The sequence below is a fragment of the Lepidochelys kempii genome, chromosome 12 (genome assembly GCF_965140285.1).
Source record: "Lepidochelys kempii isolate rLepKem1 chromosome 12, rLepKem1.hap1, whole genome shotgun sequence".
Lineage (NCBI taxonomy): Eukaryota > Metazoa > Chordata > Testudines > Cheloniidae > Lepidochelys > Lepidochelys kempii.
The window spans coordinates 16,808,822-16,831,318 of NC_136391.1; the positions used below are offsets into that span (position 1 = coordinate 16,808,822).

Genomic DNA, 22,497 nt, shown 5'->3' on the forward strand with positions numbered 1-22,497 from the left:
AATTACAAAGCAAGTTTCAGAAAAGTCTTTATTTTAAAGTAAAAAAAAAGTTTTGTTCTTTCTGTGCAGTAGATAACTTACTCCATCATTAAAAGTTACAGTATACAATCAATTGTAAATTAGATAAATTGACATTTTGTATTTAAAGACTTGACTGTTTGTTTTTAAAGTCCTAATAGGTAAGTTTCACAGTTCTGGTAAAAGCATTCTGTATTGCTAAAGCTCCATTTAAGACTTTAGCCAAAGAAATGACCCTTCATGCACGCAATCTAATCATTTAAAAAAGTATTTAAGTCGCTCAAGGTGTCGCACGCCCCCCCGCCAATATTCATGGCCTTACACTCACTTTTCAATGTTTCTGTGGGTGAGTCTTTCATATAACAAGGTGAACTGAGGATACAAAGTGCTGTTAAATACTCTACAAAATTTCAAAGAGTTTAAACTGATAATGTCCCTTTAAGATCATATAGCAAATACAACTGGTAGCAGAAAGACAACCCTACTTCATCCAGCCCAAGAGCTACAAGCTACTGAAAAATACTTTACACCACTTCCATAATTGAGACCAAGCAGCATATTAGCTTTAATGGCAATACAAAGCAGTTCAGAATGTTGTTAGATATGGTTTAGTTCCACAATCCTAATTACATCTAAATCTCTAGCACTATTGTGGACAGTGCCATAATTTCAGAACTGGCTCTGTCCATAAGCAAACTTCATGATTCAAAATACTGAGGCAGTATGGTCTGTCAAACTGAAGTACTGTAGCAAAGGCCACTGAATGAAGCCTTCCATTCAGAAGCATTCAAGCTTCTTATAAAAACAAAATAAATTAACATCTCAAAACTCATGCTTGTTAAATGTCTACTATCACAAACAATATAAAAGCGATAGGGAACTGAAAACTAAATTACACTGACCTTTTTTTATTAGCACAAAGTTTAAGTATTAAATATATTATGAATCTGTTGACAGAAAGGAAACAGCCAACCTCAAACTAAAGTTGTCTAATATACTATTTTTTGTAGGAGACTGCAGCAAAAGCAGTTTTGACCAACCACCCTCAGTAAGGCTTTAAAAATTAAGTTTTTAATCCACAGTAGGACATTACTCAGATTTGTTCCTGTCATGAAGCACAGGCACTTTCCAAGAAATTACACAGTAATTAGAAAACAGCAGTGGTGCAGGCAACAACGATTGTTAAAGAGACTATTTGGAGTCATATGCCCTCATACTAAAATTGAAATATTAGCAAAGGCTGCTTTGTGTGTGGTGTAATAAATTATCTGAACATAGCACTTTATACTGAACAAAATAAATACTTGAATTTATTTTAACCACTTCACTTTCTAGTCACAATATATACAGGGAATGGAGGGAAAAAAAGCCTTTCCTGATAAATGTTTATACTTGAACACCAGGTGATATCCTTCTGAGACACTATCTTCCTCATAACCAAAATTTTGTAGTAGTATGTCTTGACATGATTATGTATGGTAGAAAGTTGTTAGTTAAAATTTAAAGCTAATTACACTCACCTGAATAAACTTTAAAGGAAACATTTGAACATTGACAAACTTCTGAAAATATCAGACATGTCAAATGTTTAGAAACATGCACAGCACTGAGAACACAGGCATAGGTGATTAGTTCGGAAGGGGGAAGTGCCACCTAGGTTCAAGTTTGCCTCAGGTCACAAATTCGGGGGGTGGGGGGAGAATTGGTCTTGTATTTGCCTTTATCACAGAAACACTACACAATTTGAGTGGCTGTTTCTTGTCAAGAGAAGGTCTGAGCAGGAGAATAGCTGGCAGGCCAGAATTAAGGTGCATTGAAAGATCTGTTAAGGGAAGTTTGCACATCAGCTGTTGGTATCCTGCCTGACTGGCCAATGCAGTTTATACTTCACCTTCATAAGCACCAGATCCTGACTAATATATTAAATGCAAATGATGTTAATGACAAGAAGAAAGTTGGGATAGCAATTCTGTATGCCTCAGAAACAAGTCAGCAGTTTGAGGGACTGGCCTCATCCAGGCAATGGAAACCAAATGAGAGAACCGCAAGTACTCCTTTTCTTTTTGCGAATACAGACTAACACAGCTGCTACTCAGAAACGAGTCATTGCAAAACACAGTATAAATATACACAGTCAAAGGGCATGATTGCAGTGAATGCAATACTCACAGTTACTGTCTCACTGCTACATGCACATCCCTAAATGGGCTTTCACTCTCTGGAAATAGTCTGGATTTCTTCAAAGTCAAAAGACTAATTCTGAAGGTCAAAGTGGCTTACTTCCAGTACATACTAAAACAGTTGTTTTCATCTCATCTAAGAAATGAAATATGGTTTGTCCCTTGGTATAGTGAAAAGCAGGGTAAAGAGAACAACATGGGTTGCATCCATAATAGCAGTATTTTGAACCAACTTCAGACAAAAATCATTTCCTGTACAACTGCTGATCAAGAAAGGCTTTACATAATGTAGGGGGAGGCATGAGTTTGTGGAAAAGTCATCAAGGGACAGGGGAATGTGAATTATTGCACAGTTACTCTTTCCAAAAGGAGCTAGAGTATAATCACCATATATTAAACTGTAGTTTGCTTGTGTCTCTCTCCCCCCGCCCCTTATTCAGCGGTCTTTTGTCATGAAAACAGCTTTGCACTGAAGACCATGCATATATCAATGTTCCAAATGTACTGTCACTTTTTCTTAAGGTCTCTGACAAGTGCAACACTGCTAGCAGATCTAACAAAGAATGAGGCAGTGGAATCATAAGTATAGGATTGGAAGAGACCTCAAGAGGTCATCAAGTCTAATCCCCTGCACTCAAGGCAGGAACACATAATAACTAGACCATTCCTGACAGGTGTTTGTCTAACCTGTTCTTAACCTCCAATGACGGAGATTCCACAACCTTCCTAGGCAATTTATTCCAATGCTTCGCTACCCTGACAGTCAGGAAGTTTTTCCTAATGTCTGTTCTAACTGGGAAATTAGTTCACCAGTGCATCTGCATGTGCTATTAAGACCTTTAATCTCCCTGAATGTAGGCAAGGAAATACTAGGAAATGCTGCAAGACAGTTCCAGAAAAATCCTGAAATTATCCCAGAAACAGGCAGTCCACAATTGCTTCTAGGCATTTTCAGGTCACTCTCCTACCTTGAGATGCAGAGGGACCATTAGTAGTACACATACATTTGGAATAATCTCCTTTACATAAGGAAGGAAATTTTAAGACTTCACAGAAGGGAAGTGGTGGCTCAAAATACATTTTGACAAACTTCGTTACAGACTCAGTTCAGTCCAATACCTTGGGATTTGGCTGTATCTGTACACACAAAGTAAGTCCTTAGTTCTCCCTTTCCTTTGACATTAATGAGTCCCCTACATTCACATGAATATCCCAGTTCCTGTAATATTTTGCTCGTCTCTTCTGTAACCTGAGTGAAACAGAAATAGTGAAATTCTTGTAAAACACCACGGAAATTAACTTTGAGCATTAATCAATAAAAATGTAAAAGTAGTTTTTTACAAACATCTGAATGCCCGTCTTTGTACCTGGATTTTTCCAAGTTCACCAGTACTCTCCATCCTGCTAGCGACATTGACAGTGTTGCCCCAGATATCATACTGGGGTTTACGAGCACCAATCACACCTGCTATTACAGGCCCATGGTTTATCCCTACAGAAATAAAAGTACATGCCTTTAGAGTTAATATAATTTTGCACTTCAGTAACTCCTTCCAGCAGAGGACCACTTTAGTGATTTATAACCAGCAATGAATATAGCCTCACTGCACCCGTTGGGGATAAGGAAGCACAGAGAGGAAGTGACATGCCCAGGGTAACGGGAAGTTTGTGGCAGAGCTGGCATGTCGTCCAGATCTCCTATCTCACCGACCTGTGCTTTAAGCAAAAGTCCACCCTTCCTGCACTTCGTGTAGAACATTAACAGTCTAACAACAATCTTAGAATTGCCATGTAACGAGCCAACAGCAGCACACTATCCAGCTCTCTCATCACCCCCATATCCAACCAGCAAACATACCATACTCTCCCTCTCCTCCCTGTTTGCAGCTGCAGCATTATTTCCCCTTTTCCCACACCCAGCACCAGAAACATCCCTGAATATTGCAGGAATATCAGGATGATGAGACTACAACCACAGTCCAAGGTTAGATGTGGAACCTCACGGCTTGGCGCATTTAAAAGCTAGACCAGACAGTGTTCTGTCTCTTAGTATTTATATTATGCTTATTACCATAATATTCATAATGTTCAGTGTCAAGAATAATTCAGCACTGACTGGTGGCTTGACCATCTAATAATCCTTTTGCAGCTCTAGTTTTTGCAAAGCTTGTAGCATTCACATCCTGTATGAAACTGAACTTACCAACCCGTAGGCGGAAATTGTTAAAGGAATGTCTGTTGATGCCATCTAGTTTACTCATCAAGGCAATTCCATACTCCACCATGATCCCAATTTGAGCATGCTGTCTCTCCTGGTCCTAGGTAATTTATAATGGATATTAATGCCTTAATATGCAAGACCATGTCAAGCTCTCAGTGTAATGAATGGCAACTGTCCGTCTCAAAGAACAATGATATAAGCACCAAAGCAGTTCAGTTATTGTGTGTTGTTCTACTGCAGCATGAGTGGTCACTGTAATGCTGCTTTCTGATGAAGTCCAGTACTATCAATTAATTACATATCCATTTATAAAGACTGGAGGCCAAATCCATGTCAAGCCCCAGGTGAAATAAGATACCATGGCACAATCACAGCTCAGTTCAGATGTACATGCACAATAATTAAAATGATTATTAAAGTAAATTGGGTCTGGCTGGCAAAAGGAGAGCCTGCTCTGCTTAGTATTCATAAACCTGGGTCTTTACATCTCTTTCCAGACTTTAGTGCAGATTTAAAATTAAGTGCCCTGTACGTACAGCACATGTATTCTCACTCCTCACACCAAAACCTCCTGGTGATGGGCCTGAACCAAAAGCCTGGTTTTAAACACCTCTTAGCTAGAGCGTGTTTGAAATTTAGATCTGATTTTTGCTACCTGAGTTTGTTATATCATGTTCTCTACATAGATAACAATTATATTAGTCAATTTGCCATCAAATCCTGAATCCAAATCAGACATGGCTGAGGTTGTTAGTTCTTTGGTATCAATAGCCCCTCGATACTCCCACCATTCAAACTATTCTGTTGCATCCCCAGGAATGTTCAAGTGCAAAGATTCTTGAGAATTTAAAGAAAAACTATGTTTGTTTTGGATTTAATATCTGCTGTCTAGGACCAGAACCACAGATAAATGAAAGTTAGTCAAAATAACAAGTTTCCCAGTGCTTTGAATCACAGACTAATGTAGAAGCAGTTGTAAACAAGAAAACAGCAAATTGATTTTAAAGGAAATAAGCTGACACCAGCTTCACTGGTCTGGCATTAAGGGCTGTAATTCCATCACATACGACATCTTGGTGACATTTTAAATCACAGTATTTGTTCTCGACACCAGAACCCAAATATTGGAATTATAGCCTTAATTTTGGAACATTTTAGAAATATTATTTATAATGTGATACAAAATACAGCCTCAGAATATATTTCCCATCCTCCTCTTCCATACCTGAGATTATGACTGCTGATAACTTTCATCTTCCTTTCCATCTCACTACACTCTGTCCCCTACATAGATATGGACAATTAGAATTCTAAATGTGTTTGTATTTCCAAAGGGTATCATACCTGGTTGTTCTCTTGGCCTGGTACAACACTAAGGCCTGCTGCTGCCATGTAAGTGCTTCCAATTGTTTTGATTTTTTCAACACCACTAAATTTAGGTTTTAACAATAGCTGTTTGGAAGAAAGAAACTAAATTATAATTTGAGACCTTAATGCCTTATATCCCCATGTGTTCTCACCAGCGATCTTGTGTTCCCTACCACATTCATAAGATTTATCTCCGGATACACTATGTCACTATTGCAGAAAACATACTTCTTAAATAACAAAGCGTGGAAGATTTCTTTTACTGCTGTTTCCCTCCACCCATCCCCTTTTTTGGGCACACATTATAGAAATGTAGTAAATCCTGCAAACCAGTAATAAAATCTGTGACAGATCGGTATTTGCATCATGAGGAAAAACACTAAGTCTTGTTTATACTGTACTATTAAAGGGTTAGATGGTCTAACTACATGAGTACATCAGATGCAAATGATTAGAATTTCACTCTCCAAGACTAAGGCTGAACTGAGAATCCTGGTTCATCTTACTAAATTTTTTTCACTTTTCATGGTTCCTACATTGAAACACCGCTCTAGAAAGACATTGTATATTGTAATCATGTAAATCCAAGCTAGGTTTGCCTGAAACTGAAATACCTCATCAAAATCAGCAATGATTTCGTTCAGCAGCCGCAAGCACTCCAGCCCCTCTTTATTGACATCACATTCGGTATAAAACACCTTAAAATCAGGTACTGATGCAAACATGACACACACACAGTCATAAGACTGATGGTACCAATCCTGTTGGAAAGCAATAGTAATTTCACAGGTTTCAGAGTAGCAGCCATGTTAGTCTATATCCACAAAAAGAAAAGGAGGACTTGTGGCACCTTAGAGACTAAAATTTATTTGAGCATAAGCTTTTGTGAGCTACAGCTCACGTCATCAGATGCAGCTGTAGCTCACGAAGTTTATGCTCAAATAAATTTGTTAGTCTCTAAGGTGTCACAAGTAATTTCACAGTTACCCTGTAACCCCACAGTGTGTAACCAAAATTGCATTCAGATTTTAGTACCTTTAAATACAACTATGACTAGAAATGAACCAAGCTAAGCCACTGGAACTCAGCAAAATTAACAGAAGGACCATATTTTCCTATTTTTAGAAAAATCAGAATTTTAAGTGCTGAGAATTGAAATCCAGTCAGATACCCCCAACTGCATTCTGCACAGTGATTGCCCTCTCTGCTACAATAGCCCCCATCCTGCCAGCTCAGTCAATCCAGTGACTCACTATGGAGGTGTTGGCAGAGTGAGGTGCAGGGTCTAAGAAGCGTCACTATCATTTGCCATCAGGGTGCTGCCAAGTGGATACTGTCTGCCCTTCAGCTAGCTCCTTATAGGAATTAAATGAATCAGCTCTGTCAAATGGGGTCTTTGGGAGTCCTAACGTCACTTCTGAACCAATTATCAGTGCCAAAGAAAATGATAATTTCTGATGTGGATTTCCATGCCCCACTCCTGCCAGTGCTAAAAGCAAAGCATTCATTTAAACTGAAGTCCTCTTAATGCCATGGGGGTAGCAGCTCCTTGGGCTTGGGAAGGCCATGGGATTCTCGTATTGTGAGCCAAGAAGAGGGAGGAACAGAGGAAGCAAGCAGTAGCTTGTAACCCATTCATGGGCGGTGAGGTGCCATTCTCACAGGAGTCTCATTTATCATCCTTCCTACGAGTACAGTAGATTAAATATACCTCATTTAATTTGTCACCAATGAAATGAGCAGCAACATGTGCCGGAAGAACATTTTCCAGCAAGAGCCTGTTTACGTTCTCCATGGTTTCAAATTGTTCATGTTCTTTTTTAAATTTATTCTTCCACAAGCAATCTAGTCGACAGCAATACTCAATCTGCAAACAAGAATTTATACAGTAAAATAAACCCGCAGAGCTCTGAGGTAAGAGTTTACAGGTTTCAAATCAAGTGCAAAAGTGACAGCCAAGTTTTGTCAGGACACTTCGGACCCAAATGGCCACTGAAATTGTCACTAAAACCTGCACAAGCACCTGTTTGTGAAAACAGAAGTCACATCTTCACAAGCCAACAGCCATTTGTGCATGCAACTCAACTGGCATCAGATGTACACTAGTCCAATTTGCACATAGAATCAGAGGACTGGAAGGGACCTCGAGAGGTCACCTAGTCCAGTCCCCTGTGCTCATGGCAGGATTAAATCTTATCTAGACCATCCCTGACAGGTGTTTGTCCAACCTGCACTTAATCTCCAATGATGGAGATTCCATAACTTCCCTAAGCAATTTATTCTAGTGCTTAACCACCCTGACAGATGGGAAGATTTTCCTAATGTTCAACCTAAACCTCCCTTGCTGCAATTTAAGCCCACTGCTTCTTGTCCTTGTGACGTTACACTCAATAGCCTTTACGCAAATATCCTTATGATACATCTCCGTTATGTCATATCTGTATTTTATGCAAGATGACTCATGTAAGATATCATTGGAAAGGTTATGATTTACTGAATGGGATTATCCAATTTGTATGCATGTACCATTTCTGTATCTAAAGTTAGGAATATGGACTAGGTAACAATTACAACTGCGTGTGTATTTGGAAGACACCACCAGATGACGGGCCACCAGATTTGATGGGCCATTAGGAAGGAACAACAAGACTTTGAAGATACTAATCTCTCCCCCTCCTGGGAGGCATCCTGGGACATAACTGTGACACTACTAGGTCAGGTGGTCTTGTCACCTGATACTAAACATTATCTAAATCATTGTAAAGCACATCTGAATTTTTTTCATTATAATTCAATTTAATAATTATAGTTTAATTAGTTTAAGAAATATATTTATTTTGAATATTGCAGAGTCCCAAACCACCCTGCCAGAAGGGTGGAAGATGATTTATAAATACGATTAAAAGTGACTAGACAATGTAGATTCTGGGTGCCCAATTTTGTGAGTGCAATATCAGAAGCCACTTTTAAAAGTTTGTCTCTTCAGAGTTAGAATCCAAAATATTGAAAAATGTGTAAAAATCTTTCCCTCCTTTCCCAAACACTATAAAAATGATTTTTTGGTGTCTAGAACTAACTACAGAGATAGAAAAGAGATGTCTTTTATTTAACTCAATTATCATTGAGTGAAAAGGACTGTGGGGTTTTTGTTTTGTTTTTTTTTTTATCCATACCTGTCTTGAAAATAGGATCAGAGTTACGTAAAACAGAGCCAGGTATAAGTTAGTCATCAGTTTTGGATCTTTCATGAAAAGCCTGGAATACAGAAAAGCAACATACAATTGGCGTTTTGAATATTTTGGAATCTCTGGATGTTTCGAAACAGAACCCCCTTGTGTTCCAAAGTACTCTTTAACAGAAATAACACAAGTGACAGTCCCCCAATTTTAACATAGCCCCTCTGCTTATGGGTCCTGTCTACATAGCTATTCGCCTGCATCTTAATGGGGCTTTTCAATCATATTGAGCTAACACATTTGAAAATCACACCCGTTTTTGCCCAGCAAGACCTAACCACAGAGGCTTAAAGTAGGAAACAGCTTCCTTGCTTGTGATGGGCAAAGAGACTAAGAGCTTGTCTACAAGAAAACTGGAACTGAAATCAATCAATCAATCTGCTATAGTTCACACCTTTAGATATTTCAGTGCAGGTCTGAGTGGACACACTTATTTTGGAATAAGAGTATTCCATGTCACACTTCCCATCCACTCACAGATTCTCACTGAAATAACTAAGTGTGAATTCACAAAAAGAAAAGGAGTACTTGTGGCACCTTAGAGACTAACCAATTTATTTGAGCATGAGCTTTCGTGAGCTACAGCTCATTTCATCGGATGTGAATTACAAGTGGTTTAGTTATTTTGGTTCCAGTTTGTGTGTTAGACCAGCCTGAAGTCTCAGCACACTCAAGCTATCTTTTGGCTTGATCCCACAGCTCAGATAACTGCCACACTATGAAACAACTGTGAGATTGTACCCAGAAGATTTGCAAATGAGCACACCAGTGGTACCCGCAATTTATGATACACGCAATTCATTTTATGGCTTTGCCCTGTTCAGTTAGGCTGGAGGAGTTAAATGTTTGGTTTTTAAAAGTATTTGGAATCAGGAAAGTAATTTAACAACAGTTAACTGTTGTGCTGATAAAAGTGGTATGATTAGCGTTGCTTTGGCAAACGCACGTTCTCCACAAATACTCATTCCCCATCAGCTCCGGACGAATATTGAATATTCCATGAATATAAATGTCCTACCATTTTCATGTACAATGTAGACAAAGTGCCCTAGACTTTGCCACGCCATTCTTTCCCTATGGAAAGTGGAGTACAAAGTAACACACATCTTAGGGTTATTACATTGTGAAGTTTATTTTTAAAGACTATTTTAAAATGTGTGAAATGAGCAGCTATAGTAAGCTCACTTAAAAACCAGCTAAAGCAGATCTATTGGCTGAATAACTCAGTATTATGGAGAATACCGCAGTTTTATGGAGGAGAACAGTCTTCTTCATAGTTATAGGTTGAGGCCAGCTTCCCTTTATAAGCTCAGTTTTCAAACTCCCCTCTAAAATCTCCAAAATGAAACCAGTCTCCCAGAGATTTCATGTCCCACATCTCAACTCATGCATGGTACAATTTGTATGGGAAGTCTGGTAAAATAATTTTTTTCTAAGATTATGATGTATAAAAAAATGTCCTAATGGCTTCTGGCTCAAAGTGTTGCAGTACCTCAAAATTCCAATGAAAGTGAAGGAATCTACCAACCCTTTTCCCAGAGATTTATTGTCCATTACTGGGGACTTCGGAGCATACCTTTGAGTGGAATTGCTGTAATTGGAGCAGCCTGCACTCAAGCTGTGCTGGGTATTAAAGATGATGATGTACACAGTAACAGCGATGGACAGAAGGAGAACTTTGAGTTCGAAGCTCATCCGAAGGAATACAGAGCAAGCAATAAACCCTAATATGCAGCAATAAGTATAATACTGTAACAGAAGAAGTTAATGAGATGCTGAATAATTCACACTCTTAGGACAAAGTATATTTCACTGCTTGTAAGGCTAGGAATTTCATGGCTATCATAATTTAGATCAAGTAAAGAATTAAAGCAGTTGTCAGATATAATCTGTTTTTTAGAAAAATCTACTAAAACACAGAATTTAGGCTTTTACCAATTTACCCTTTGATTTATCCAACATAAAACATCATTATATAAAAACCAGTTAAGCAACACCTGGTACAAATGAAAGCGAAGCGCTTTTGACAAGAGGCTTTGTTTTCTATAACTTATTAGTTTTAAAAGTGGATTTCTATTAATGTTTTGAATATCAAGACTAATTTAGAGAGACAATGTAGTCTAGTGACTTAAGCACAAGGCTGGGAACCAGGAACTTCAGGATACAACTACACTATAAAAAACACCCCACAGCAGTGAGTCTCAGAGCCTGGGTCAACTGACTCTATCTTGTGCTTTGGAGCTAAAAGTAGCATTTTAGACATTGCCATTTGGGCAGAAGCCTGGGCTCCAAAACTGAGCAAGGCGTTGGGTGTCAGAGCACAGGCTCCAGCCTGAGCAAGTACATCTCCACTGCTATTGCTAGCCCCATAGCAGGAGCCTCACAAACCTGATTCAGCTGACCCAGGTTCTGAGACTCACTGCGGTGTGGGTTTTGTGCAATGCAGATGTACTCTCAGAGTTCTAATCTGATTTTTGACAGTGACTCCCTTTGCTACCTTGGGCAAGTCACAGTCTCTCAGTGTCTCAGTTTCCTCATCTGTGAAATAAAGATACTACCTCTACTTATTTACCTACTTGCTGGGTGGCTTAATTAACGTTCTAAAGAATTTTGATGACTTGATCCAAAACCCAGTGAAGTCAATAGAAAAACTCCCATTCACTGCAGTGGGCCTTAGATCAGACTTTAGGCAAATCCTAAGTATTCTTTCACTTTCAAAATATTTACCAGTTTTACAATCACATTCTTTGTTTCTTTTGAGTATAAAAGAAAAAAATATGTACAAGGCACTGAACAAATTACTACGAGCTTTGTACCGTAACGGTGATAACAGTGCAGGTATAACAAAGATACAGGGGCAGATCAATAGAGCTATCACAATTTACACCAACTGAGGAGCTGCTCACTAGCATGTGATTACTGATTGGGCCAAACGTGTCCCCTTAAAAGACCTTGGGCCTGATTTTCGTAGATTCAGAAGCCAGAAGGGACCATTGTGATCATCTTGTCTGACCGTCTGTATAACACAGGCCACGGAACTAACTCAAAATAATTCCTAAAGCAGATCGTTTTTAGAGCAACATCCCATCTTGATTTTAAAACGGTCAGTGATAGAGAATCCACCACAATGCTTGGTAAATTGTTACAGTGGAGAATTACCCTAACTGACAATAATGTACACCTTATTTCCAGTCTGGATTTGTCCAGCTTCAATTTCCAGCCTTTGGACTGTGTTATACCTTTCTCTCCTAGATTGAAGACCATTCGTAAATGATTTGTTCCCTGGGTAGATACTTACAGACTGTAATCAAGTCACCTTTCTTTTTGTTCAGCTAAACAGATTGAGCTCTTTGAGAATACCGCGTTCCAGCAGCAGTCGCATCAGTGCCAATACAGAAGTAAAATAACTACTCCTACTTGAGATTCCCCTGTTTATGCATCCCAGGATCACATTTTCAAAGGTGCTGAGCACTCAAAGTTTCCATTAGGCCTTTAAGAGTGAAATTCACTATAGGTATGTCAACACGGCAGCACGGAAAGTACTTCTCCGTGCAGGAAGACAGACACATGCCAGCTCTGCTTGAGCCAGCATGCGAAGAGTAGCAGCGTAGCTGGGGGTAAGCTAGGTGCCCAGTATGTACCAGGGGCTCTTGACGGGTTTGTACTCTGGCAGCACCTTCCCAGCTGCAGTGTAGACACACCATATATGCAAGAGGTCAGTGCATATCCATGTACCATTTAAACCCTTTCCCAGGATGCTACCAGGATACCCAAATACACTTTGCAGTGCAATAAATGAGCCTAAATCAATATTTCAGTCATACCCACCATTTGTGTTCTTACTACTTTTCTCAAATGCCAGCTTTGCTTTTCTAAAGTCTGAAATTTCCAGAAAGAGAAGCTATAAAAGCATCTTCTTTAGATTCTACCTAATGCAGGCAAAAAGTATGATCGATCATAGACAGGACAGCTGGATTTGCAGAGGTGAAGCTTTGTGCACTCAATAATTAAAAAGCTATATTCTTAAAGAGCAAGGGGAAGATACCAAGCACCTGCTAGCTGTCAATATTAAACCCAGCATTTGAGAGGTGTGTGTTTTAATCTTGGAAGAAAACAGGTGTTCTACTCACCGGCAAGGTGACATTCGTAATACAGGATTCAGTAGAGTTCACAGTTGTACTTTTTTCAGTAGCCTGATTCACAGGCAAGAAAGAATGGAAAAGTTGATTAGCAGCAGAATGGGATGTGCCCCGTACACAAACAGCACATCATTAGAGCGATGAGGGCTTGCACAAAAAGGTCATGTCAGAACTTGCAGCATATGTTTCAAAAATGGACCTAGCTCAGAGCTGGGCCACCAAGTGATAAAACTTATTCATTTCCATTTTGGTGACTCTTCAATAGACTTTCATTTCTGAACATTAAGTGCCAAAAGCTGAATACAATGCCCCTGAAATCAATAAACAGACTCCGTTTGGAGGTCAATGGGAATTGGGTCAGTTCTTAAGTAAGTACTAACTATTCTTTAAAATATTTCCCACCTTTAAAGCACATTCTTGTCTGTTTGGGCTATAAATTGAAAAAATCTACAAGACTAAACAAAAGTCCCTCGGGGGGAGGGATAGTTCAGTAGGTTGTGAGTTCGATCCTTGAGGGGGCCATTTAGGGATCTGGGGCAAAAATTTGGGATTGGTCCTGCTTCGAGCAGGGGGTTGGACTAGATGACCTCCTGAGGTCCCTTCCAACCCTGATATTCTATGATTCTGTGAAAAAACTAAATTGCCCAATAGGATTCTATGTAAAGTTTAACAGATAGTAATAGTACACTCTGTTGTACTGTATCAAACTGGTCCCCTAAGAACACCTGAATTTCAAAAGGTTGTGAATGCCCACAACTAACGACTTCAACTGGCGTCAGGAGTACTCTACACTTCTGGTAGTTCCAGAAAGATGAACTACAAAACCGTCCCTTGTAACGCAGGGAATTACATCTGTCAGAGCGAGCAGCTAGAAATGCTTACTGACAGGAGTTAACCTTTGTGTTGTCAATCATTAAAAGCTCTATTTTCATAAAGGGAAGGGAAGTTACAGAGAACCTGCTAGCTGTCAATATTACACAGAGCATTCCAGGTCTCTGTTTTTATCTAGGAAATGGAAGTGGTGCTCTACTCACCACGAAGGTGACAACCTCATCACTTGATCCAGTTGCGTTTATGGATCTACTTTCTTCAGGAGGCTGATTCATTGCCAAGAAAGAATATAAAAGCTGATTAGTGGGCGGAGGCGGGAAAGTGGGGAGACGGTCATTTGTTACAAATAATAGCACCAGCACCCCGGGGCCCTGGTCTGATTGCCCTCTGGGCCCTACTGTACCATAAATGTTACATATCAAATATCAATGAGGATGCCCTGTACACACGTGGCACACCGTCAAAGTGATCTGGGGTTGCAAGAAAAGGTCATGTCAAAACTTGACACATAGTTTTCAAAAGTGAACCTGTTTTCAGAGCTGGGTGACCAAGTGAGAAAAGTTATTAATTAATATTTTGGTGACTTCTAAACAGGTTTTTGCTTTTCAGTTTTATGGGCCGAAAGTCCAATACAACGTGTACACTGAAGTCAATAAAAAGACTCGCTTCGGATTTCAATGAGAATTGAATCAGACCCTAAATCCTGTAGTCCTTACTTAATCTGAACTCCCACAATGGGAGTAACGACTGAGTAAACACTCCTGAATAGGACCATCAATATACCATAATGGCTTTTTTTAAAACAGGCTCCGATTCATATGTTCCTTGAGTTTCCCCCTCAGTGACCTTAGCTAGTAAAATGAAGACGTGTTGTATTGCCTCTACTTCATAAAACCACTACCCACTCATGCCAAATAATTTAGTGTTATAAAAAAGCTGCAGTTCTCTTACAACAATAGTAATTATAACCAGCCGATACTATAAACTGGCAGCCTGAAACAAAGAGAATGTGATGTGATATATGGATTTCTGGTTCTACAAATTGTTTGGGTGTCTTTCCTCAGCATGCTGCTCTGCTCAACATACATCAGTTCAATGTTAAAAGCAAGTAGTGAAGAGTTAAACATCAGAAAACAGGGCCAAGAACATGGTAGATAGGAGAGGTGGGGTGGTCAAGTCTGCAAAGGTTATAAAAGGAAAGAAATGCATAGAATGAAGAAAAATGCAAGTACTTACCAAATTAAAAATGGCTATCATCAGCAACGCACCTATAGTGATGACTGCTAAAGGGAGTCTCACTAGAGGCATTGTTTCTACCTTATCCGAAATAGCACAAAGGTGGCGCATAGAAGGCCATTGTTCTGAGCAGCATTTCTGTAAAGGAAACAAGTTTGTTTTAACAAGATGCATTACATATAGGCTTTAGTGTGCCAAGAGTCGTAATTCTAGATACAAGAAAAAACATTTTGTCCATTGCACACACAAAAGTCTCATTACAGTATTAAACAATCACCAGAGCACAACAAGAAAATATTATCTCTGTTTTAAACAGAGAAGTGTTGTTCTCTAATGGTTAGAGCAAGAGACAGAGAGCCAAGACACTAGGGTTGTATTCCTAGCTCTAGAATTGACTCTGAAAGACACTGGACAAAAATCACCACTGTGCCTCAGTTTCCCCATTAATAAAATGGAGATAAATACTTTCTTATTCCACTTGGGATGTTTTCTGTGACTCAGTTAATTTAGGTTTTCAAAACAGCCTGATGTCACCTAATGAAACATGCTAGAGAAATTATTATTAAAATGTTTACACTAAAATTTGCTAGTTTTAAGTATAAAAGAAAAATTAACAACTTAAAGGAGACCAAATAAAATAAACCAATCATACATCAAACACACCCCAAACCGGCACTTCCTATTATGGAAAAAAAATCTCTTTGCTAACACATACATCTATGCAGAATGCAAACATTATGCCAATGTAGCAAAAGCTTCTTATTCTGGGATACTGAATCCAAACTGTCCTTTTGTAGTACTCGGCTGCCAAAATCAAGCCTAATGCAATGTTGGTTATGGATTTCTTCCTTTTTCTTCCCTCCTGTGGCTCAGCAGAATATATAATACAACATGTGCAATTCAAGAAGGGTCTGCCACTTAATCCTGTAACAAAATTACCATTCATGTATCAGGGTGCAGTGAATGCAGTATTTTGGCCTAAGGGTTTGTCTACACTGAAATTAGACACTCGTGGCTGGCCTGTGCTAGCTGACTGGGGCTCGCAGGGCTCAGCTAAGTGGCTGATTAACTGTGATGCAGACGTTCAGGCTCAGGCAGCAGTCCAAGCTCTGGGACTCTCCCACATCGCAGGGTCCTAGATCCCAGACTCCAGCCCAAGCTCAAAGGTCTATACACTGTAATTAAACAGCCCTATAGCCCAAGCCCTGCAAACCTGAGTCAACTGGGACTGGCCAGCCACAGGTTTTAGTTGCAGTGTAGACATACCCTAACTGGCTTAGGCCCTGGGTACCTAAGAGACCTATCTCTTTCCACATCTGTTTTCATGGTAGCTGAGATCTGCCATGCTGGGAGTGGCTGATGGCAGGAAATTCTCAACAAAGCTTTAAAATTCACTTCCCTCCTTGGTCCACCACAGCCAAGTTTAGTGATCTTATGGACACACAGTAATGCTCCCCTGTTCTCCCAGGCATTTCCAAATCAGAGGGCTGATTTGGGGGTGGGTGATGGGGAGGCTGGACTGGAGGATGTTGTCTCTTTTTCTACATCATAGGACTTGCACTCTGTTTTTGTACAGCCAGTTTTAATTTTATTAAAAACACTGTTTGCATACATTTGGTAATGTACCTGTGCATCACAACACAGTCAATTCAAATACTAGTCATTTTACTTTCTAGAATTCTTGGTTTACTTAGGTCCAACTTTAAGAGCGTTACCCTTCAGCCAGCTATGGAATCACCACCTTTACAACATGCATGAATTTGCATTTTTCTTATTTGCTTATGAATTCTTATAGTCAATCAAGTCCTAAAATCAATATGCACTCAAAACTCCCTTTCACTTGAATGTCAGTTTCAGCACAGAAAACTACAGGATCCATACCCAGGATTACCACTACATAGGGTAAAAACCCCAGAAAATATGACTGCAAGAACAGAAAGGACTTTTTAAAAATCCAGTTAAAAGTGTGTTTACAGCTGCATGTAAGAATTATGATCAGAATTTTCAAATGCGGGTGCTGGACATTGAGTCCCTAAATCTATATTTTAGGCATCTAATATGAATGTCCTCACTGTGGGAAGTGCTGAGTATCTGTAACCCTTACGAAAGTTCAGCACCTCTGAAAAACAGGTAATTTATATTTAGATGCCAAACGTTAGCCATCCACTTTTGAAAATGTTGGCCTATGTTTTTACTTACCAGGCATTTATCAGCAAAACACACACACAAAATAAGCACAATTATGACTGCTACAACTCCAAATGAAAGTCCTAGTTTTGCGGTTCTAAAACAGAGAGAGGAGAACAAAGTTAAACAGAAGTGTTATGCATATTATCATAGTCAAATTGCAACTAACCAAGCAACACTCACTAATGCAGTTTCCCATAACTAAAATAAATATCGTTGCTGTTCTTTTGGCATTACATGATCATGAGGAAGGGCCTTCCGTGGACGTTTATTGCCCTCTCTTGGCAAAGATTCACTTTCAGGTGTTCCACTCTCTCATTCAAATCATGTGCTATTACCCCATGGATAAACCACACCAGCATCATTAGTGTCACAGCAGAGAAAAACAGATACGGCAGAAAATTTAAAATACCAGGGAAAGTCAGCTGTCTCCAAGCTGTGACAAAGAGCCATTTAACAAATCTTCTCTGGCCTTAGAATCAGATTAAGCAACTATATTATAATGGTATCCACGATCGGATAGGAATACTAGAGCTAATATTACTAACCTAATTCATAATCCTGACATTATCATTACAAGAGATATTTGTGGTGAGAGTTTCCTTAGTGCTCCACAGCCAATTACACGTGTCTTGCCCTTCTCCCCCATCATCCAGACTCTCACCAAATCTGGTCTTCCTCCTCCAGGCATCTCTGAAGGTGTCTCCATCCTGACTGCTTAAATCTTTGTCAAAATTTGGGCCATCTCTACTGATCTACTGCGTCTTCTCTAGCCTCCGCAAATCTTATCACCAGTCTACACAAGATGCCACTGCTACAACTAATTTCTTCTAATGAATACAACAATAAGAACGTCTAGTAGTTTCCCAATGTGAATGTACAGTAGTCCCCGAAGATTACACTGTATCATTGAGCTAGTCACTTACATAATCAAACGCCTTCATTGATTTTCTCTTTCCTTCCACATCAGATTCAGGCTTCAAACCCTCCTAAACTGCCTAACCCTACTCTCCTTTGTTCATCTTCAGTCATTAAGGTGATGATCAGAAAAACAATCTAAAATGCACTTCCTTACTTAATAGATCTTCTCCCTCTGTATACTGAGCACAGCTAAAACACACTGCTAAGGAAACACTATGCACTTAGGTTAATGCAGCTGTCCTGGCTCAGGTGCAAAACTACCTATGAATGCACTATACTAACAAAGAGCATGTCACAATTAAGAATGAATATGTATTTGTGTATGTAACTTATTAGGCCAAGTCTACACTAAAAAGTTAGATCAACCCAGCCACGTCATGCAGGGATATGAGAAATCCACATCCTGAGAGATGTACGTAAACCTATCAAACCCGCGGCATAGACAGCTCCAGGTTTATGGAAGAATTCTTTCATTGACCTAGCTCAGGGAGGCAGATTAACTACAGTAACAGTAGAACCCCTCCCATCACAGTAGTGCATGTCTACACTGAAGCACTACTATAGCGGTTTAAGTGTAGACAGCCTTAGCTTCAGCCCTTCAGGATGATCTGTAAGAGCTAAAGGTGTTGCTCACATGCAAGCAATGTTTTATCCAGAGAATCCATTTAAAATGTAAAGAAATGCAAAACACCACACACTTACGTTGGCATGACAAACATCTGTATCACAAATATACAGAGCAACACAATACCGGCACAGACAAAGTAACTCCTCAGTCTGGGGATGGGGATGGTGCGATACTGAAACAAAGATTGTAATCATTTAATAAGGATAATTCTAGAGTTAGTTTTTGTAATCTACTACTTGTATTTTTTAATTCTACCACAAAAGTATCTTTGCACCATACTATTAAGCCAAGAATGTGAAGAGAAACCAATCAACCAGATAAAATGTACAGTTAGGCATCACTGAAGAAAAAGACCCCAGTCCAAAAGAATCAGTTTCTAACCAGCTGGGGACACCTAACAAGGTGCAGTAACTGCACAACGGATCTGTACACAACATGTAAGTCAGCACAGCTTCCAAACTAACACTATAAGAGTTGATTATATGACTATTTATATTATCATAGTGATTGGGGGCCCCGTCCTATGTGAGTAGATTAATACACACACAGTGAAATCTGTTTTGAACTACCACACAAGATACCAGAAGAAAAACTTTTAGGAGAAGTTCATTTAACTGAATGCTACCCAAAACTGAACTGAAACCTTGAGGACACCGACAGCAGCCTCAAACTGAGAAGGCTCTTGATGCAAGTTTTACTATATATACACATATGCCTCATGAATGTGTCCATATGCGTGAATCACTCTGGGTTTAACCAGGGCTCTCCTCGGACTGGAGTGGTTCAGTGAAGGCTCTTCTTTTTCGGGGGTACGGGGAAGGGTTGTGGGTCCCCCTGAGTTTGGGAAAAGGCGAGGACTAGAATGGTAAAATACCGTATACATAAGGGTATTTGAAATTTAATCCTGCCTCCATTTAAGCTATGACTCAGGATGTTTTAAGGATCAAGGATAATGTTACCATTCATATAGGGTATATACGGTACCTACCAAATATCATACTGATGCATAAAGAAATGATCATGGAAAGCAGAGTCCTATTTGCTACAATGTATGTAAAGACACTTTTTAAATACCTCATTGCTTTTTTATAATGAAGATGTTCAGACTAATGCTGGACCCACTGCCAAAACGTCCATTGACTTTAAAGGGCCAAGGTTTAACCCTAGATTATTTCCTAATTCATTTAGTCCATATTAACAACATTACCAAGGAGGAGGGAATAAGCCAAGTGAACCAAGAGATCTCCATTACATCACGTCACCTAAGATGTATTTGGGGCTGCAGTCACCTCAGGAATCCCAATATAGGAACGAACATACTTTCAGTTTCAATTGTCCTTTCATGTTTCTATGAAGGTACGTCTACACTGCAGCTCCCAGTCCCCGCAGATAGACACGCGCGTGATAAAAATAGCCATGTGGACATGGCAGCCCAGGCTAGCTACCCAAGTTCAGACCCAGAGCTTGGGCTCGGACATGAGTAGCTAGCCCAAGCCAGCACCTGTGCCCCAACGTCCACACTGCTATTTTTAGCACACTCAAGCAGAGCTAGTGCATGTCTGTCTGCCCAGACTGGGAAGCATGCTCCCAGCTCCTATGTAGGCATAGTTCTTTAATGGTAATTTAGGATAACAAAAAAGATTACTTAATCTCTTACTAACCTCTTTTTCCAATCCAGATTCTACAAAAAACAGTGAGAATCCACAGAAGTCATCTGAGTTACTACACCATGGTCTGCATTAAAATAGAAATAGGTTTTACAAAATGTATGCAATAAACTAACATAACAGAATGCAAAAATCGTATGTTTCAGGTTGGATTCCATTGTTCACATAGCTAATGACTTGTTTAGCATGGCATAATGTTTTTCTGAACAGCTGGCAAAGCACTCTTAAGAGCCTTTACATTTCGACTATTAGTGGTTTTGCACTAGTGGTTTTGCACCAGTTTAGTTATCTCATGGTTGCAGCTCATGGATTTGCACCAGTTTAGTTATCCCTTTGGTAGTATAGTCATCAGTACAAAAGGAATCCAGTCTGAAACCTTCTTGGCTGGGTACCCTGTCATAAATACGACAGGGTAAAGAGAGGTGTTAGAGATGGATTAGAGATACTCGGTCACCCATGCCTTCACCCTGCAAATACCTGCCATTTATTGGGGATGGTTTGAGTACAAGTATATCAGCCTTGCCATAACCCAGAGGAAGGGATGGATGGCTCCCTCCCAATTGAAATCATTCTATGTATAGCTCATAGGCATTTCTATGCTAAAATTCATTTTAAAAGATATAAAATGCAGCCCTCATATGCTTTTTACAGATATATTGTGCCAACTGCTGGGCCTGCTATTAGCACTGATACTCCATGTACCCTCAGTGAACCAGCCATGGGAGTCATATCTGCAGTGCTCCCAGCAGTTACCCATGTGCTCCTGACCTCTGCCTACATGTGTGCCCCAGCTGCCTCACCCCTCTGACCTTCCCACATTTCCTGTGACCTGTATTCAGCCCACTATTGTGTAATGTGCTGGGACAGTTAAAATGTTACAATTTCTTGTTTTCTCACAAATGAACATTTTTCTGTAACCTGGCTGAGAATTTCACAATGGAACTATATTATTAAGCTGTACTTTAATGCAAAAGAATTCCCACTGTACTCAAGTTAAAAACAAGCAAACGGCACACAAGCAAACAAAAAAAATTTTGAAAGGTGATGTTTACATGTAGCTTTAAAATTGGCAATGCAGGTTCTCTCTGGAGAAAAGGAGAGCTGCTTTTAAAACCTAGAAAAACAATTTTAAAAAGTACACACTTAGTCGAACTGAGACCCTCAATGGTCGACATCATTTCATCATAAATATCTTCTTCCATCCTTCCCTTCTGGGACGTATTTCTAAATAGAGAGAGAGAGAGACAGAAGATATTAAGCATCAAATCAATTTCTGGCTTATGAATGTGATGTATCTTTACTCAGACTTCCAAAACATGCTGTAGAATATATGCACAGTGTAGCTGTCACATACTGCAAAGGTTATTCATCATTGTCACTTAATTACAAATATCCTCAAAAATATATCAGAACAACAATATGATCTCCAAAATAAACCCAAGAAACTATTAAAACAAATATAAATAATTCCAATACTTTATTACACACTGAAGCCAAATTCAGGGCTTATCAAAGCAAAAATACAATTGCCATATGTCAATTTTCTGAAAATTTTCAAACAAAACTTTTTAAAAACTACTGGGAATATTCTCAATTACTGTGAATACGAAAATCAAAAAGGAACAGCACACAAAAGTATAAATTTCTCTAAAGTTACCCTCCCTCCTTACACAAACAGCATCTCACTTACTTTCCTGTAAAAAGAAGGATATGGAGTCAGTGAGGAAATATGGGCATCCAGAGTGACAGAACAAGTACAGAAGTAAAAGGAGAAAGAAGGAACTCACTTATAGTTTACAAGTGAAGAGGTACATAACTGTTCTTGTCTAGATCCATGCAGACTAACACAGAGAGTAACACACATA

General features: G+C 39.4%; 1 protein-coding gene across 3 annotated transcripts in view; it reads right to left on the minus strand.

Annotated features, from left to right (window-relative positions):
* Positions 1-59: 59 nt before the first annotated feature.
* ADCY7 (adenylate cyclase 7) overlaps positions 60-22,497 on the minus strand; it is a 119,045-nt gene continuing 96,607 nt past the window's right edge. For 2 of the 3 annotated variants that reach the window (XM_073307659.1, XM_073307660.2), the window contains exons 13-27: positions 21,776-21,856; positions 20,627-20,699; positions 19,040-19,137; positions 17,429-17,513; positions 15,230-15,367; positions 14,197-14,259; positions 13,154-13,216; positions 10,600-10,772; positions 8,961-9,042; positions 7,499-7,654; positions 6,402-6,548; positions 5,764-5,871; positions 4,402-4,516; positions 3,566-3,690; positions 60-3,447 (exon numbers count right to left, since the gene is read on the minus strand). In XM_073307659.1, the coding sequence (XP_073163760.1) occupies positions 3,301-3,447; positions 3,566-3,690; positions 4,402-4,516; positions 5,764-5,871; positions 6,402-6,548; positions 7,499-7,654; positions 8,961-9,042; positions 10,600-10,772; positions 13,154-13,216; positions 14,197-14,259; positions 15,230-15,367; positions 17,429-17,513; positions 19,040-19,137; positions 20,627-20,699; positions 21,776-21,856 (1,654 nt within the window). In that variant the 3' untranslated portion in view covers positions 60-3,300. The remainder of the gene's footprint in view (positions 3,448-3,565; positions 3,691-4,401; positions 4,517-5,763; positions 5,872-6,401; positions 6,549-7,498; positions 7,655-8,960; positions 9,043-10,599; positions 10,773-13,153; positions 13,217-14,196; positions 14,260-15,229; positions 15,368-17,428; positions 17,514-19,039; positions 19,138-20,626; positions 20,700-21,775; positions 21,857-22,497) is intronic. The other variant, XM_073307661.1, reaches the window with a different exon arrangement.